The sequence below is a fragment of the Gekko japonicus genome, unplaced genomic scaffold (assembly GCF_001447785.1).
Source record: "Gekko japonicus isolate JY-2015 unplaced genomic scaffold, Gekko_japonicus_V1.1 scaffold109, whole genome shotgun sequence".
NCBI classification, from domain to species: Eukaryota; Metazoa; Chordata; class Lepidosauria; order Squamata; family Gekkonidae; genus Gekko; species Gekko japonicus.
Window position 1 is genome coordinate 124,790 of NW_015164185.1, and position 15,040 is coordinate 139,829.

A 15,040-nucleotide genomic window follows, 5' to 3' on the forward strand; every position below is an offset into this window, starting at 1 on the left:
AGATAAATACAACACAATTCATCATGCATAGTATATGCATAATTCAAAGGGCCTGGAGCCTTAAAAATCCAGTAGATTGTGGCAGATTCTCTTGGCGGGAACACAAATTTGATCTAAAAACTGAAGCATGTACTCCTGCTTGTAGGCTGGTAGTTAAGTAGCTCACACTTAACTGTTTAAAGAAGTTACTTATGCATGAATGTGTTTCAAGATACGAGCATCATATTTTGTGCTATTTTTGAAGCTTTATAAGGTACAGATACTTCTTTAGGAGCCTTCACAGAAACAACATTTTGATCCTTTTAAAAAGCCTGTCAATGACTTACATTCATGTTTCTTTGGGTTATCAAATAGGTCAATATAAAAAAAGTTCATACCTTGGAAAGTTCTTAAAACAGTTCTTCAAGAAGAGTCAATCTCAAATCCTTCAGCTAATACAGATAAAGTACTAGTAACTAGCAAGCTGTTCGTTTTTAAAGGAATGGAGGAGGGTTTTTTGGTCAGAATGGGTTGAGCCGTATTCCTGTTCCCAAGGGAGAGAAGGGATTCACTTTTGCCCACATTAATGCATCATTCAGTGAAATAGCAGACTTTCCATCTTCAAGAAAAAACACTGGACCCTGAACAATGAAGGAAATATGAACATACAGAGAAAAATATACATTTCATTTACAGTACTGTGAGACAAGAACTATTATAACAAAAGTAAAGTCCTTTCCTTGTCCTTATCCAAAATGAATATAAATGGCTAAAAAGCCCATATTTCACCTGAAGATTACATTAATAATAGAGGAAGAAACTGGCTCCCACCCTCTTCACAGCATCATTCCTGTGCCAATTTCCCCACCACCAATCCTTTATTATTACAGACCCTTCAGCCATCTCTCTCTCTCTCTCCCTGCCCCTCTCTCTCTAAAAGAGTATGCTAGCTCAAAAGAATCTCCACAGCTGCAAGGCAATGGGGGTCTGGGAGAGTAGCTCTTATTTGTTTCAGATGTACAACTTGAACAAGAGAAGAACTCAGAGCTGTAACACTCATCTTTGTATTAATAGTGAGCATTATGAGCAGCTGAGATTAGTAATTTTAGCCCTGGAATCCAGAACCCAGCAACACCACTGTTTATTGCAAATACTAACCCTTTTTGTAAAGGTTTTACAAATAACCTGGTTCTATTAACTAGTACCTGTATCCTTAATCCAGTCAAGCAAGAGACATGAATATCTGAATGACTAGGAAGGTTAGAGCCTGTAACATAATCTGGTCCTATCATTCCTTTCAGAGGTTCTTCTTTTATTCGAGATACTAATGTTGCATAAACCTCTTGTTGTAATTCAGATGGAGGTGTACATGGTAATTCTTCAGTAGATCTGTGAGAGAAAAACATGATGTGTATTTTGCTATAGAATTCTAGTAATGCCAACCCAATGACTGTCTCTCGCCAAATGTGCCCTAAAGAGCCTTGCATTCTTCAGACCAACACTGTTTAGTAGTCCCTGGCCCAAAAGACACCTGTCTTCCCTCGACCAGGGCCATGGCTTTTTTGGCTCTGGCCCCGGCCTGGTGGAACATGCTCCTGATTGAGATCAGGGACCTGTGGGATTTATCGCAATTCTGCGGGGCCTGTAAAACGGAGCTGTTCCACCAGGCCTTTGGTTGAGGCAGAGGATGTCAAATAACATTGGCTTTCCCTGCCATAAGTGCTCTGTTCTAAGCGCCCTGTGTAAGCATGCTTTGAGTGCCTTCTGGTGCTATCTACATCTTGGATACTAGGATTGGCGTCAGTTTCCATCGAAATGCTTTCCTGCCCTCCTGGCATGCGCTTACTGGTTTTTAGATTGGAATCATTCACTGTGCTGCTATTAGACTTTAGATTAGTTATTTGAACTTTCTATGATTTTATTAATACTGATATTTATTTATATTGTTCTATGTCACGTTGTTAGCTGCCCTGAGCCTACTTGCGGGGTAGGACAGGATAAAAATCCCAAAAAATAAATTAAAACATAAAATTAAAAAATAGCATCTAAATTTTCACAGAATTCCTGCTACATTCATCCCCTATTGAAGGAGAGAATCACGGAATTCACAATATCCACTTTTTTAAAAAAACGTACACTTACTTGTTTAATGACTGAGTACAAGCTCTCCAAGCATCAAGTTCCTCAGAGAGTTGCTCAATTTTCAAGGGTACACACACCTCCCGTCTTTTTAAAAGCTGGCTGAAAAAAAATGCAGTAACAAGTTTCGAAACATTGTCATATATTCTAGCTCTGTATGGTGGAGTCTGTTTCAGTTACTAGCATAATACTAATCATACTCCAAGTAATACCTCTTTGTTGGGGAACACTTGGCAAATCTCATAGCCACCAAGAAAAATTATATTCATAATTATGAGAAGTTAATAATAACAAACTCTCACAATTAGCAAACCTCACTATGAGCCAAGAACCCCTTACGCTTTGGTCATCTGTTCTGATCAAAGTTCTCCATAAACCAGGGAAACGGGAGTTAGGTGCCCACAAACCTAAGGAAAAATACTTGATGTTGATGTCCTAGATTGTGTTGTAGAACAGCTGATCTTGACTACCTGCACACCCCAATAATGCTCTTCCATTACTCAGAGCAAACCATCTTCAGCAGCCATCTTTCAATTTCATCTAAACAAACTATGACTCTACCATAAAGTACTACATTCAACAAGGTTAAAAAAATACCAATTACTGTCAAGTATTAAGGTGGGAAACCCAAGTCCCCCTCCCCCATGAGGAACGTAATTTGTTTTTTGTATACAGATCAACCCTGTAGTCAGGATATTCACCAGGAGGGGGCCTTGGACTTTTGGGGTGGCATTGTGCCCCCCTCCATGATGACATCACTAGCAACATCACTCTTGGAGAGCTGTCAGCCTATCCCACTGGTTGGCAAAGACGGGGGAGAGAGGAAAGCTTTAACCATGGTGGGGCTCTGCCCTAATCATGGGGAGGCTCAGTCCCTAAAGCCCCACCACTGGCTACAGCCCTAGTAATGATGCTAAGCCCCGGTTAAGTCAAATGGCCACTGCACAGAACTTGTAACTACTGTTAAATTGGTTAAAAGTGCTTCTGAGCTAGATTAGGCACATTTCAAAAGGATTTACAAATTTTCAAAACCTAATGGGACATCCACTGGTACTTTGTGAAAATTGTTTTTGCATTAATTGGCAGACTGGGATTCCAGAATAATTAACTTTGGGAAAACAGGATACATAAAAGCTCATCATAATCCCAGCTGAGACTTTTTGAGGCAACAGTTAAAGAAACAAAGGCTGTTACCTTGTATATTCATAAAGTGCAGGAACAATACTAGTGTACTGTCTTCTAATAGCCAGCAGAGCACCAATATAGCCACACAATATTAACAATTCATTTCGAAGTCTGAAATAAAATTGCATTAATAAAAAATAAGTGTTTCTATTTTTTGCACCATTAGTTTTGCAAGAGGATTATTAACACACATTCAAATACCCCATGCCACTTAGACAGGTAAACAGATACTGTTTTCCTGTTTCCCACAAAAAAAATCAGGAAAAGAAATATGGCTGAGCAAAGTTTTGTTTTCCTGTTTTCAGAAGACACACAGCAAACATCAAGCAGGTTTTCTCAGACTTGGCAAAGATGAATGAATGTCTCTGTGTACTGACACTATTTTTATGGAAGTCTGTAGAAAGAAGGCTCAGAAGCCTATCTGAAGTCAGCACAACTGAACACATCCTAATTTGCCAATGTATTTTGTTATGAAGAATTCTAAGTTGATAACTGCATAAAAGTGCTGTTTCATCAGAAATATTCTTGACAACTACAAATAAATATGTCGCCACATCTACAAACAAAAGTTCTGTATTGGTCATCTCCAATTGTTTAGATTCATTATGGTTATGTCAGAGCTACTTAAGTATTTCTTCAGTTTTTTAATACTAGTTTTGAAAGAGAGGAAATGCAGTTTACTTATTCATTTTTTATTAGCAAATTAGCAAATAGCAAATGAGAGTGGAGAGAAATTTTTTTTTTTAAAGTGGCACCTTATTTATTTCCTGTTCAGAACTGTGCTCAGAACCAGCACTGCCCCCCCATGCCATATTCCAGCTAGGGTTCAGCTGAATGCTACCCAGCACCATGGGAGCACCTTTCTCGTGACCCCCAGCCATACAGCTGATAAATGGCTGGCTTAAATAAACGCCCTTAATCAATAGAGGTCCCCGGGTGTCTGCCAAGTTTTACTGCTCATCTAATTTTTAAAAAAATTCTATTTAGTTTTTTTATTTTAAAACTTTAAAAAAAACAAGCCAAAGAAACTTATTTATTTTCAAACAAACAACTGTAACTCTGGTGCGAGTTACATCCCAGAAAGAGGCCTATTTCTTCACTTTTAGGAGACAAACGTTTAGATCAAATAATAAAAATAGCTGAGATTTGCTTACTTAGCTATAGAGAGATGTATACTTACTCGCTACATTTATGCAGCAACAGTCTCTCTGTGCGTATATAACTTAGAAGATCAAGAAACGGGCAGACTGAGTCAAGGGTCCAATCGGAGCTACTGATTTGTTCTGGGAATATAATAAATGGAAACAAAAAACTCAACTACTGCAGGACAGAGAAACCAAGCAAATGAATGTAGGGGACAAAAAAAAACAAACCCATTATTTAGAACCCTACCTTTGACATACTGAATGCCTATAGGAAGTGCTTTTTCTGGTTCTGTAGTTAACAAATAATACTTTATTGACTCAAATGTATTTCCTTCTGTCTCAGCGGTTTGTGCTAACTGCGTACATTCTTCTACATCTGGTAGGCTGCACTGAAAAAGAAAACATTTACAAAAGAAATAAATGTTGTTTGTAAAAAGTAATTCCATTGCAAGGTACAAAGTTGGCATGGTGCACAACAGAGACTGGATCCAGTTGAACAGGAAAACAGTGCCAGCCAATGGAGAAGTCTTGCAGGGCTCATCTTCCATCAACCAACGTGAGTGAACAGAACACAAGCAGGCATTGCAGGGAACAGACAGGCTGTGTGCAACTTCATCTCTGTGCTGTGTAATTTCATCTATACCTTCACCTCTGTGCTGTGCAAGTTAGTCATGCTGATGAGTACAAGTAATTTTCATGTTGCAGTAAACAAAGAGAGAGAGGGTGTGTGTTGAGTGGAGACATGGGAGGCACACAGACTTCCTGTAATGCTTATATGCATGCTGTTGTATTCAAGTTGGCAGAGAGAAAGAGAACAGGATTCTGTTGAGTCTTGTGGGTCTTCACTGAGCCTAGCTGCTAAGTCTGCACTTGACTGGATCAACCCCACTGTTCAAAGCTACAGTAGCCTTTGCTTCAGGAAACTGTAGTGCTATGAAGCCAACATGAAAATTTTTCATACTGATGTAATTACACTAAAACTGTAAAATCATAATTCAGCATCTCTCAGTTATGCACATAACACCATCCCTATATAGGTACCTTTTCTTCTATAAGAGAGAAATGATCAACCTATCCAATACCTTTATCTCCCAGCACACACACAGCTCACATAGCAAATATGAAAAACAGAGAGGCAGAATTAACAAACAAGATCATGATTAGAACAGGTAGAGAGTTTTATCCCATTTATATGAGATGTTAAATAAATGTAAAACAACCTCTGCTATCTACATAAATAATTAAGAGAGCGTTGGCCTTTTAAACATACCTTTTCATGTAGGTCATTTATCTCTGCTGTGCCTCCAGGATAGAAAGCACACAGCTTTACTAAATGTAGCTCATTATTAGGAACCATCATGAGAAGATCTGCAGCTAAATCCCTGTGGGAAACAACAGGAAGAGGTCAAAGTCGCTTGGTGGTGAAAAGTGTCTTCAAGTCACAGCTGACTTATGGTGACTCTGTAGGGTTTTCAAGGCAAGAGAAGTTCAGAGGTGGTTTGCCATTGCCTGCCTCTGTGTCACGACCCTGGTATTCCTTGGAGGTCTCCCATCCAAATACTAGCCAGGGCTGACCCTGTTTCACTTCCTGGGCTATCCAGGTCAGGGCCACAGTCGCTTAGAAATATGTAAAGGTGGGAAAGCAATGTCAGAGTTAAGATTGCATAGTTGCTTCTTCTTCCTCTCCTATCTCATTAATGAGCTGTAAAATTAGGTAAAATGAAGCAATTTTGAGTGTTGCAATCAGCTCTAGTAACAGTAAAGTAGGAGACACTACAGTACAGAAATGAGAGAACAGGCTAAGACTATTTAGTGCCGATGTGGAAAAGCATGCTAATATTGTGCACACCAAATTCCTAAGGTATTAGCAAAGAGCGGTGATCTGAACATGCTTTGGTGAAATCTAAAATTTTGCAAACAAGAATCTTGGTCAAGTGAATTTATTATTCAAAGCAGAAAACCTATCTTTCATTGTATTTTTAAAATAACTGTTTTCAGTCTCAGAGAGTTCCACCTGTCTTCTTGGGGGGGAAAGGTTGGGCGTAACGCCATCAATTAGTAAGTCATCTGGCAAGCAAAGGAATAGATAACATGCATCAAGATAATCATAATGTCCCAACACACACACACACACACAAATGCCCACAGTTGTCTTAAGGAAATGTCTTTACTTTTTACTTGCAAAACTTATCAGAAATCCATACTATTCTGTTTCTCCAGAAACCTATTCTACTAGGATACTATAAAAATCATGCAAAAATATTTTACTCTGTTAGAAAGCCAACAAAGGCCTTTTAATCTAACTATAAAGAGCATGGGTTGAATCCAGCCATCTTTTCCAAGCAATCTCATTTAATTCTCATTCTTACTACAGTCCCTGCCCCACATGGCTTTTGTCCATGCAGGTCCCAGGACCCCCCCAGCATGGCCTTTTTGGTGGTCAAAGGGGACAACCTCCTCTATTCAGCTGTGGGAAACCTGGTTGGATCCAACCTGATGCTTTGAAGAAGGCTGATAAGAATGTATCTAGAAACAAGTAAGTACCTGTATCCAAGGGATGGAAAGCTTTAAAAAGATATTCAGATTGCAATGAATTCAAAAATGAACCAACACAAGGCAAATTGGGAGCAGGGAGGCAGGAGCAAGAGAAAACAGGATGAAAATAAGCAGAAACAGAACACACACAACTCACCTAATCACTACCCTGATCATTTCAGGTCTGACACAAACATCAATGGTTGGTTTGGTTTTCAAACATGCAAATTGTATTGCCACAACTTCAACACACCCATTTTTTTTTTAAATCTACCTTTGAGACTGTAGCCTTCAATAAAAAAACATACTGTCTTTTGTCTTATTAGAACAGCCTGAATGCCATATAAAGATTCTCATTTTCAGTCTACAACAGGCCTACAAACTGTAAAATAAATAAACAGATCTAACTAAGAAGGAAACATGCTGAAAACATAGCATTCTCATACCAGGAAACAAGGGCAAAGTTGTAAAATATGGCAGTATTTCTTCTTTATTCATTCTGGACATTGTTCTGCCTCTATGTAGTCAGATACCACAAGCACAGCATTTGCAACAAGGGAAAGGGGCTATGGATGATTAATAAATAAGAATGGATCTCCACAGCCATACCAGCATGCACCATGTTTAGAGCTGAAGAATCACAGTCTCATCACAATCTAGTAAATGAAATCCAGTAGGCTGCAAGCATCCCACTTGGGTCAGTTTTAAGCACAAGGGAAGAAAATGCAGTTAAATGGGCAAAAACCCCACACACACATTTGCTTTTCTTGGGTGTCTCTTGTATAGACCTTAACAGCTGTGATCCTACATAGATCTGTACATCTCCTTTAAATCTGATCAGTTTGCTGTGTTGTGGGGAAAATGGATGCAAACTATCTGGCTTTATTATGCATGGTAGTGAGGAAAGTCAGCTGTTGCAATTGCTGTCATGACTCAGGAAGTCCTTAGGGAAGGCCCTCCACAAAGTTTGAGATCCCTGCCATAAACTAAAAATTACCAATACTTTTCTCTTATTCACAAAGCTTCCCTTGCTTGCCCCACATGATTCATTTTCGTTTAGAAAGCCACATCCCTACTTGGAGAACTCAGAAAAAGAGGAAACACCCACTCATGCCCATTTCCTTGTTACTTGTTCTACAAGCAAGAATGGGTCAATTGCCTATAAAACAGGGACATTTTCCTCCTATCTGTGTGGATTTCAGCTGGCGGATAAGAGCAAAGGAGGTGAAATTCCTGAGAACTTCATTCCAATTAATGGCCAAATATTAAATTGCAGCTGAAAATGTGTTTCCCATTGAAATCAATAGGAAGGCATAAAGAATATGTGAACTCAACCCAAAATAAAAACAAATACAATTTCTGGATACCATCCTTAGAGTGACACCAGGAATGGCATGTGATATGCTGTGCACACACCAGTGATCTATGCTTGCTTTAGCTGATTCATATGAAAAGGGTCCCCCACCCCCAAAAGTCCCCAAAGTGCTCATGTGAATTGGCTCCAAGTACTACAAGGAGAAGTATAATAGATAGAAGAGTAAGGGCAACAGCAATTAAACAGATTTGGTTTGATGTACCCTCAATTATTTAAGCAGAACACATACAGAACTCTCAAAAAAATCAACCCTTGCACGATAATACCTAAGCAACTGAAGTGCTTGGAATCAGCTGAATGAACTTTCCTGGACTGAGTTCCTGCTAACTTCATGTGGTATTTCTCTGTGATAAGGGCCTGCTCATAGTATGCTAAAGACACTACCATAGTTTAGCATCTACGTCTGAGTAATTCATCTGTACATAAACAAAAGTTGGGTGAATTTAGAACTATGGAAGTCCTTTGTTTTATAACAATGTCTATGGTTTCTTAGGGGGGGGAAATTATTTGGAGTAAGATGTTCTTACCATGTTGTTACAGTCATACATTTTCTTGCTAGTAACTCTAGAGCATAATGTGTTGCTTGTGCTGCACATTCTCCTAAGACAGTACCCATACTGACTGCCAACTCCAGTTCATTTCCACGAATCAGGTTTGCCATGGCAAGCTTGCTCAATAAGAAAATCATATCATTAAGTGTCACAAGCACCTTCAGAGGATTTCACTGAGACGAGCATGCTAACATTTATTTGCAAGAATACATTAAAGAGTGAAAAAGAACATGCATTATTCAATCACACAGCTGGGCCTCTTGACTCATTATATAATTCCCCACACACACAAATCTAAACAACAAGTTGACTGAATATGCTTGAATCCAATCAGCTTTTCTGCTGGTGAAAAAGGAAGGAAGGATCACCTAAAGCACTATGCTTAGGATCCTGGAATCTGCATGGACGAAAGCCATGAGGGACTGGGATTAGGCTTGCCAAGTCCCCCGGGCCCCGGAGGGAACCCCACCCCCAAAGCACGCGACATGCCCGGCATCAGCATGTTACCCGAAGGTGATGTAATCGCGTCGGGCACGTTGGGGGCGGGGCCACAATAATCCGAGGGAAAACTCTATGGCTTTCCCTCAGATGATTGTTGCCCCGCCCCCAACGTGCCCGACGCGATTGCGTCACTTCCAGGTGACCAGCGCTGGACTCCCCCGCTCTTCATAAGGTAAGGACTTGGCAACCCTAACTGGGATTGTAGTACAAAAGGTAATGGAGGGAGATTGTGTAACAAAGCAAGCTGGATTCAAGAGCCAAGCTATTGCCCATTTGAGGGAGATTACATCATGAAAACAAGAAGTTTTTTACTCATCTGACCGTCTTAAGGTGAAAAGCAGCCAGAGATCACACAAAGAAAGCAGCAATGGCAGCAGAAACTGTACTTTTTAGAACTTCAAGTTACATTAATGAATGCACCCCCTACAGGTCTGATCTACACATTACAGAGAATGTGTGGCTCCCAGCAGGGTTGCATCTCCATCGTTCTCCTTTCACTTAACATGTAATGTGACAAGAAGTATGATGGGAAAACCTCAAACTTGCCTCCCTCCCTTTGCAAGATCATTAAGGAAGCAATCTATGATTGCAAGATCTATTATTCCTACTGCCTCTGTGGGTGATGTTTTCAGCTTCACCCAATACTCACTACTCTTCAGAACTGTTCAACTAAAGACAAGGGATGAAAAGGAAAGAAAGAGTTGTAGACAGATGGGGGGGCGGGGAATCAACAAACACTGGCAATTTGGAAAAAAGGAATAAAAAAGCAAACATAAGAATAATTTCTCGATTCTGGCTTTGTACTGACCGTAGTTTACTGAAATAGCCCTAAGAGACTTATTGTCCCCTAAGAATCAGTTTATACCTTCTCAATATCAATAGTTCAATATCTAGGAGGGGTAATGTTTAAAGGTGGATTTTTCTTTTATACCGCTTGCCTAATCAATTACAGAATATTAGCCTTAGCTTCAGTTATAATGTTGGGCACAGTCAACAGAGAAGTTAGCCTTCAAGCTGGCCCTGCCAAATTAAAACGTTAATAACTAAAGGAATATGGGGGTATTACTATTACATGTTTCACTGTTTATTTAGGTTTCATGTTTCTTTTCACAGAACATTTCAAACATGAATCCCTTATTGTGTAAAGGCAATCAAGTACAAAACATGCTAATTAACAAATAACATTTAGATTGTATGACAGTTGCTTTGAAAGAGATAATTGATGGTTCATATAAAATAGTAGAGAATTTTCATCTACTGCATCTCACAGGCTGTTATTTGCAGTGGTGGGAAAGGAAAGAGGAGAATAAGCTTCTTTCTTGGCTGCCCCCAATTCTCTGTAAGGGGTAATGCCTACCAGACTTTTTGTCCTTTTTCCCCAGGTAAGTTTTGTTCTAGATGTTGATCAAGCAGGTGAAAAGGGTACAGAAAGGGTACAGATCTTTGGAAAGAGGCAGAGGTACACAGCACCCCGGGGGGGGGGGGAGTACAGAGGAGCATAGCAGCCTCTAGCTTATATTGTATCAAATATCTGTTGGCTTTCAGTGATGTAAAAATCTCTGGTACCAACAGGATAAAAAGATCAAACTGAAATAAAAGGATCCTAAAATTCTGCCAATTATGGCTTCCCTGTCTTTTTAGAGATGCTAATGCATCTTTAATGTGTATCTTTATTCTACGCTGTACATTGGGTCAACATCTTGACTACCCCAGTGATGTAAAAACCAGATTTATTTGTGGACAACAGCACGACAATTTATTTAATGGAATGCATTCTAGGATTGTGCAAAATAAGAACTAATTACTGTTTCTATTTCAGTAAAGGGTAAACAGTAAATGCTTTACCTCAATATTCTCAACAGCTAAATGGCAACATGCAGCTTGCACTGCACAGCCATCCTGGAAATACCATTCAGACAGCTCTTTACTGACTTCATGGAGGAGTCTGCAGGAAACAAAATAATGTGTTTTGACTAAATAGAACTAGATAAATGTACTGGATGTGGTTCATATGCCAGTCTTCAAAAATTGAACGTTAAGTCAGCATCACACATCATTAGTGAAGAAGCAGCCAATCAGATAAATCAGCTTTTGTCACGGTGACATAAAACAGTAACAGTAACGTGGCTGCCTCCAACAAGTAGGCCAGGGCCAGCCACTTCTGCTCTGCATCCTAGGCATTCCCCTCCTCTCCATCCTTAGCAATTTGCTCTGGTTACTATACTATAACATTACATCCCAATCAGTGTTCCCCCTAAGCTGAGTTAGTGTGAGTTTGCTCACAGTTTTTTAGCCTCCAGCTCACACATTTTTGTCTTAGCTCAGGAAGGATGGCTTCAGAGCAAACTAATTTATGCAGTAGCCAGTTCGCTCGCTCACAACTTTAGTGCCAGCAGCTCACAAAGCAGAATTTTTGCTCACAAGACTCCACAGCATAGAGGGAGCATTGGTCCCAATGGATCACAAGGCCCAGAGTATGTTACATAAGGGACTCAGAGGGGATTCTCTGACAGAGCAAGGTGTAAGCCCTGATGTACCAGTGCCAGACAACTGGGGCTACCCCAGCTATGGAGCAAAGCTGCAAACTGAGCCATAGGAAGGAGTCAGCTCTTTTACCCCTGATCACAACTGCACTAGCAGCAGAAGACCAAAGGGTTCTAGAGAAAAGAAGATATGAACAGACAAAGTGGGCCTACCAAAAACAGCCATTATCATAAAAATTCTAAATCTCAAGTATGACATTGCAAAATTGAAGCAGATCCTATTTGTGTTACTAATAAATTGGGCGTACAGGTAATGTACAGTTACTCATTTGTTCCAATGAGTTAATATGCTTTTTCTTGAAGCAATGTAAAATTGCTTTGAAATGTAATAGGGAAAATGAAAAACAGAAGCTTTCAAACTTCAGTACAAAAGGTATCAAATCTTATTTCCAAATACCATGCATACCATACATTTTTCACATAGCCAGAAAATATGTAAAATAAGTTAATATGAAAAATAAACTTGCTGCATGACTCACTCATTGTAATCTTCCATGTTGTTCCCTTCAAAATGTGCAGATCCATTTGATGCTGAAGACTGTGATGTTTGCATATTTCCTTCACATGCTGCCTAGAAACAACCAAATAATGTCAACCAAAACCTATGAACTCATCTCCTCTTGATGGTATTACTGTCCACAAAGGAAATGCTATCCAAGTTTACTAGGTTTATTTGCTTAATCATCGTCATTTGTAGAAACCATATTGCAAGAGAAGAAAAGAGGCCCTCTTCCACTTTGACAAATATAGTGCAAAGAATATACAACATCTGGATCGGCAATGCACATCCTCTCCTCTTGCCATCTGGCATCAAATATCTACACTTGGTACCAGTACATGAAGACAGAGCTCCTGAAAGCATTGCAGGAGAAACACATTAAAGTTTCCAAATGACAGTGCAAGGGATGTCTGGCACTGTGAAAACTTTATTATTTGTTCGGCAACTTATCCATCTGGTTAATCAATCAGGATGGGAATTATTTTCTACATATAAAAACAGAAACAACTTTGCTGATATTCCTTTAATTATTCCTCTTTGAATCCATCATACAGAAATAAACTGGTAGAAAAACTACCTATAGTTAATTAGAGAACAGTCCAATGAATATGCAGGTAAAATTTTTATAATACCATTTCTTAAACACTGCTGGGTCTATCTTCATGGGACAAGCAGTAAACAGATCATGATGTTTTAAACTATACACCCTCAACCTTAATACAAGCGGCAACAGTGTATACCTAACTTTACTTTGTCCTATAGTATTTATTTGCCGGCTTAAGATAATTACATATAGTGGTACCTGTGCAACAAGCAAAGCTTCTTTAAGCTGGCCTCTTGAAGTATAAAATTTGACAAGCTTCTTCACATCACCAGTAGCTATGCAGTATGGAATAACATCATCGTTTTCCTCTTGAATTAACTGGTCAGCTCTCCTAATCAACAAAAAAAGGTCTCCGCTATCAGTTTCTTTGTAGTTTGTTTAGAATCATAAAACATCACCGAGGCTTCAAGATTATATATATCATTATAACTCTGTTTTCTGAGATACCTATCATTCTTCCCAAAAAAATGCTTTCAAAAAATTACAATTAAACACTGTCTTTCCAAGCATTCCAAAAAATGGACGCACATGAGCAATATTTAATGCATTGCCTCAGATTACCAAATTCTTCTTTTACTCTTAATCAGAATTTGCAAATGTTGGTGCTTATGAAATACTTAGAAGTTGATGGATGGGGAACAGAGAGCAGGGCCTTTGGAGTTTCTTTCTGGAGTTTCTTTCCAACTCTTAACCATGGAGACTGAAAACTTTATATTGTTCAAAGGTGACATTAGGATTTCACCATACTTCCAAACTTGCTTACTTTTCTAGTCACAGAGCATCAAAACCCTCCCAACTCACCCCAAACACATCAGTAATAAAAAAGAATACAATCTTTAAAAATGAAACAACAATCTAATACTGATCTGGCTTGTCCCTTTACCTTTGCATTAACTTCTTCCAGTATTTCATAGATACTCCGGGTGCAACTGAGAGTGCTTTGTCCCACTAAAACATAGAATATAATGTCATTCCCATCTCAGGACATGCAAAAGATGTGCCATTTGACAGTTTCTGAAAAGTACTCCGCATTTCTAATTATCTCATCTAGTTTTAAAAAATCAAATAGATGGATACAATCTGCTTTGAATGAATTCTTTTCTAGCGATTAGAAGGGCAGAACAATGGGTTGCTGAACACACATCTTCTAATTAATAGTAAATCAGGGCAGGGAGGAAGACACATTTGTAGGAAGAAATGGGTAGTTGGTAGGGTATTCAACATTTCCCCTGCCCTACAGTTCTTTCTTGTAATTCCTCACATTGGCTCTCCCTCAAGGAGGATATCCCAAAGGGGATACTGCTTCTAAGTATGTAGTTCTGTTCTAACATATATAAAAGGCCTACTACTGAATACAATTGGTGGGTGGGCAGATGGGGCCGTTGGACACTGACTGCCTGAGGACCTACTACTGAATACAATAAACTTGACTTCACGCAAGACTCAATTTGGTACATGTGTGCAGACATGTGTGCCCTAAGAATAAGCAAGTGTCAAAGGTCTGCTTTCAGATACAGGGCTGGTATCAGCATGCCCTGAGGTGGGGCAGCTGCCAGCAATTAGGGCTTCTGTTGGGGCCCAGTGCTGCTGACCTCCGCCCATGCACCTCCTCTGCCACCTGTCAGCATGCACTTAGCTATCTGTTTTCTGGGACTGCTCCAGCACCCATGCTCCCAGCTGCCCAGCATCTTTGGGGAACAGAATGTGGGTGATAAACAGTGGTGGTGCTACTGGTAGCCATGACAGCAGCACTCCCAGCTGTTGTTGAGGAAAGGGTATGCAGGTACAACTGATAGACAACTTAAAAATTGATAAACCACCAGGCCCGGATGGCATACATCCGAGAGTTCTGAAAGAACTCAAATGTGAACTTGTGGATCTCCTGACAAAAATATGTAGTCTTTCATTACAATCTGCCTCCATTCCTGAGGACTGGAAAGTAGCTAATGTCACTCCCATCTTTAAAAAGGGTTCCAGAGGAGAT

At 39.6% G+C, this 15,040-nt stretch overlaps 1 protein-coding gene across 1 annotated transcript in view; it reads right to left on the reverse strand.

Annotated features, from left to right (window-relative positions):
- Positions 1–500: 500 nt before the first annotated feature.
- Positions 501–15,040, reverse strand: part of WDR17 (WD repeat domain 17) — a 62,896-nt gene continuing 48,356 nt past the window's right edge. Inside the window, exons 18-30 of the mRNA XM_015408144.1 lie at positions 13,940–14,004; positions 13,255–13,387; positions 12,433–12,524; positions 11,256–11,355; positions 8,886–9,025; positions 6,993–7,013; positions 5,719–5,830; positions 4,696–4,837; positions 4,484–4,586; positions 3,313–3,414; positions 2,122–2,220; positions 1,185–1,368; positions 501–620 (exon numbers count right to left, since the gene is read on the reverse strand). Of these exons, the coding sequence (XP_015263630.1) occupies positions 501–620; positions 1,185–1,368; positions 2,122–2,220; positions 3,313–3,414; positions 4,484–4,586; positions 4,696–4,837; positions 5,719–5,830; positions 6,993–7,013; positions 8,886–9,025; positions 11,256–11,355; positions 12,433–12,524; positions 13,255–13,387; positions 13,940–14,004 (1,413 nt within the window). The remainder of the gene's footprint in view (positions 621–1,184; positions 1,369–2,121; positions 2,221–3,312; positions 3,415–4,483; positions 4,587–4,695; positions 4,838–5,718; positions 5,831–6,992; positions 7,014–8,885; positions 9,026–11,255; positions 11,356–12,432; positions 12,525–13,254; positions 13,388–13,939; positions 14,005–15,040) is intronic.